This window comes from Leopardus geoffroyi, chromosome D1, assembly GCF_018350155.1.
Source record: "Leopardus geoffroyi isolate Oge1 chromosome D1, O.geoffroyi_Oge1_pat1.0, whole genome shotgun sequence".
Taxonomy (NCBI): Eukaryota; Metazoa; Chordata; class Mammalia; order Carnivora; family Felidae; genus Leopardus; species Leopardus geoffroyi.
The window spans coordinates 77709560-77713232 of NC_059329.1; the positions used below are offsets into that span (position 1 = coordinate 77709560).

General features: G+C 41.1%; 1 protein-coding gene across 1 annotated transcript; it reads right to left on the reverse strand.

Annotated features, from left to right (window-relative positions):
* Positions 1–212: 212 nt before the first annotated feature.
* Positions 213–1186, reverse strand: LOC123602592 (cofilin-1-like). The gene has a single exon (XM_045487058.1). It carries the CDS (start codon positions 1100–1102, stop codon positions 617–619), a length of 486 nt encoding a protein of 161 aa, XP_045343014.1. The 5' UTR covers positions 1103–1186; the 3' UTR covers positions 213–616.
* Positions 1187–3673: the final 2487 nt, after the last annotated feature.

Consider the following 3673-nt stretch of genomic DNA (forward strand, 5'->3'; position numbering starts at 1 on the left):
CTCGTGCTCTGTCTCTGTCTCTCTCTCAAAAATAAATAAACATTGAAAAAATTTTAATATTTTGCCATTCTGATTCAAGTGCAGTGATATTGTGTGCGTGTGTGTGTGTGTGTATGTGGTTTTTGTTTTTTAATTGAAGGTCCCTTACTGGTCCTGCATCCATGAGTGGCGAAGATTAGGGGCAAAAGGAGGTGAACCAGCAGTGCAAGGAGTCATCTCCACAACATTCCATTTATACACAGAACTAAACTGACAAGCACAGAGTCACTATTGCAGTTAGAAGTTGGCAGCACAGGAAAAGGGAGGAACAGGTGGGGAATGCGGTATCGTTAAAAAAAAAATACAGCCCCCCCTAAACTGGGGTGCCTGGGGGGAACTTGGTTGGCTTCAACCCAAGAGGAATCAGAACTGTTTGGAAAGGCCAGAACCGTCAGGGATGGAGGAAGGAGGAAGGTCCAGGTGGTGAGGTGACTGTTTGGCAACTGGAGTGAAGGGATTGCCCTCCCCCTGTTGGGATCCCCCCAGCCCCTACGGTCTGGCAGGAAGGGTGAAGCCTGCAACCCCCACGGGCAGGTCTGGGGCTGCCAGATGCTCCAGGCAGGGGGCTGGAAGGGGCTCACAAAGGAGATGAGGCGCTGCCCCCCAGTTTCTGGGCCAGGGTGCACTGGTCCTTGACCTCCTCGTAGCAGTTTGCTTGTAATTCACGCTTGATCCCTGTCAGCTTCTTCTTGATGGCGTCCTTGGAGCTGGCATAAATCACTTTGCTCTTAAAGGGTGCACATTCAGGTGCCCGGAAGGTAAACACCAGGTCCTCCTTCTTGCTCTCCTTGGTCTTGTAGGGGGCATCACAGAGGGCATAGCGGCAGTCCTTGTCTGGCAGCAGCTTGACAAAGGTGGCATAGGGGTCGTCTATGGTCTGGCCCACATCACTCACCAGGATCTCCTTGCCCTCCTCCAGGATGATGTTCTTCTTGTCCTTGCTCAGGCAGAAGAGTACCACCTTCTTGTGCTTCTTCACCTCCTCTGGTGTTGAAGAATTTTGAAACTTCATGTCATCGAAGACTTTAATGACACAATCAGAGACTGCCACACCAGGGGCCATGTTTCCGGACGCGAAAGGGAGATAGCAAGGACAGTCAGAAAAGACGAGAGCCACTGCAGCTGCTGCTGGGATCCCACTGAACCGATATTGTGGTTTTAATTTGCACTTTCTTGTGAGTAATGGTATCAAACATTTTCTTCACATGCTTATGGGCCATTTGGGTATCTTCTTTTTTAAGTGTCTATTCAAGTACTCAGCTATAGGTGTAGGGAAGATGTCTTTTTCTCACTGATCCATCAGAATTGTATATTTTTTAAGGATATGAGAGCTTTGTAGCTTTGTCATGTATTATGTAATATACATGTATTATGAATTATATTATGAATATTTCTCTCCCATCTATTTGCTCCCTCTTTTACTGGTGCTTTGTGATGAGTAGTTTTTAACTTTGATAAAGCCCAATTTATCATTTCTTTGTTGTTGTTGTTGTTGCTTAATGCTTAATATCTTCACCTACACTAAGGTCACAAAGACATCCTCCGAAGTTTTTCTGCAATGTTTCAAAACCACAGTCCAATGTTTTCCCTCAGCCCTCACATTCAGATCTATGATCTAGCTCATATTAACTTTTGTATACAGTGTGAGGTAGGTGTCAATGTTCACTTCTTTTTCCATTGGACATCTAGTAGTTTGAATGCCTTTTATTGAAAACACCTTCCTTTCTTTCTATTGAATTTCACGGATATTTCACTGAGGAAAGAATTAGTTTTTCTTTACACCAAAACAGAGAAAATAAATTACTTTGTTAAACATTCAGCACAAAAGGTCCTTCACAGGGCACAGAGAGAAGAAAATATTTAGGTCACCTTAGGAGTATAAACAAACTGGATCTCATGTTAGCTTTTGCAATCAAAGCCAGCTTCACGAGGCGCCTGGCTAGCTCAGGTGGTACAGCATACAACTCCTGATCTTGGGGTTGTTAGTCTGAGCCCCACGTTGGATGTAGAGATTTAAAAAAAAAATTAATGTTTAAAAAAAGCCAGCTTCATTGCTCCTTCCCTCATTTCTTGGCAACCACTTCATGTTCACACCAGGGCAAGGAATGCCCAACTGCTATTTTGATTATGTGGATTCCCTGGTCAAAAACAGTTATTTCCAGATACACCTGGTAACTTTGTTTCTAAATGGCATTGGCTTGAAAATCTCTTCTGTTTGTTTCTGGAGTGGCACACACCCATTTCAGCTGCAATAGTTCTAATTTGGGAAATTGGGCACAAGTCCTTCCCCGGATTGGCACCGTGGGTGACCTTGGGTTCTTCCCTGCTCTTGGAGTCCCCATCTGTCAAATGAAGGTGTCAGACAGTTGATTTAAAAACCTTGGGTTCTGACATTCTGAGATTCAGAGAGGGCTTTGTCCTGATTAACTGCCACTGCTTCATCATCCTTTAGTGTGTTTCATAGGAGAGAAAAGAGTGCAGGGTTTTCCCCCACCACGTCCTTCATTCAGCTACCCAATCTAATTTACTCCAATTAAAATGTGTAGTTTTAATTAGTTTGTCTGATACATTTTTTAAAATCCTCATAAATGTAAATCTTTGCCGCCCCTCCCCCCTTTCTCAGGCTTGGCAGCTGTCTTGCTCCTTTCAATTTGAGCTCCTTTTACTCATTCATGCCACTTTTGATTCATTATCTTTTGTTCCTGTTCATTGATTGTCTTTTTTTTTTCCTTTTTCTCCTTGCAGTGATAACACATTACTTAAATAGAATTTTAGAAAGAGAGTCACAAAGATTTTAAATTACCTAGAAACCATTTCATTCATGGAGCATTCAGTATCTTTAAAGGACTTTGAGCCCAGTTGATATATGTCAGCATCCCAGACACATGTTTTAAAACATCCCAGCCTGTATATCATACATGATCCTCTGCTGACCAGCTAAAGTGGACACCTAAATCATGAGATCTGAGGAAACTCCTCAGACCTAGATATATTTCCCATGGAAACACACGCTGGCTTGGTTTTGTACACTTCGTGTTTGTTTATTTCCACCTTCTTGTACTTACAACAAAATAAATTTATTAGGACTTTAAGTATCATGAGGGTGAGGGTTTTTGTCTGCTTTTGACACTTCTGTGTTCCCAGCACCTAAAACAATGCTAACACACATAGTAGATGCCTAATATATACTTGTTAAACAAATTAATAAATGTATAAATCCTTAATGAACAAATTAAATAAATTAGCTGAATTGTACTGTATAATTTGTTATTTTATGTCGTAAGTCTTAACTTCTATCATTAAGGATTTATTGTGACAAAATACCTTGAGCACTTATGATGTATCAGTTACTACGCTCAAGGTCTTGCTAGGCATTCCTTTACCCGCTGCTCAAAACAATTTTATGAGGGAAGATTATTATTTCCATTTTTAAATTATTAAGTTCAGGTTTAGAAAGGATAAATAACTTACTGAAGGTATCAGGGTAGAATCCAAGGTAACTGGCAGAATCCAACTTATGACTCAATTACAAAAAAAAAAAATCAGAAAAATTTAGACATCAAGAAAAGAGGAAAATAAATTAGACCACCAAAACACAGCTACAATGAGAATTATATCATAATTCAGCCTAACT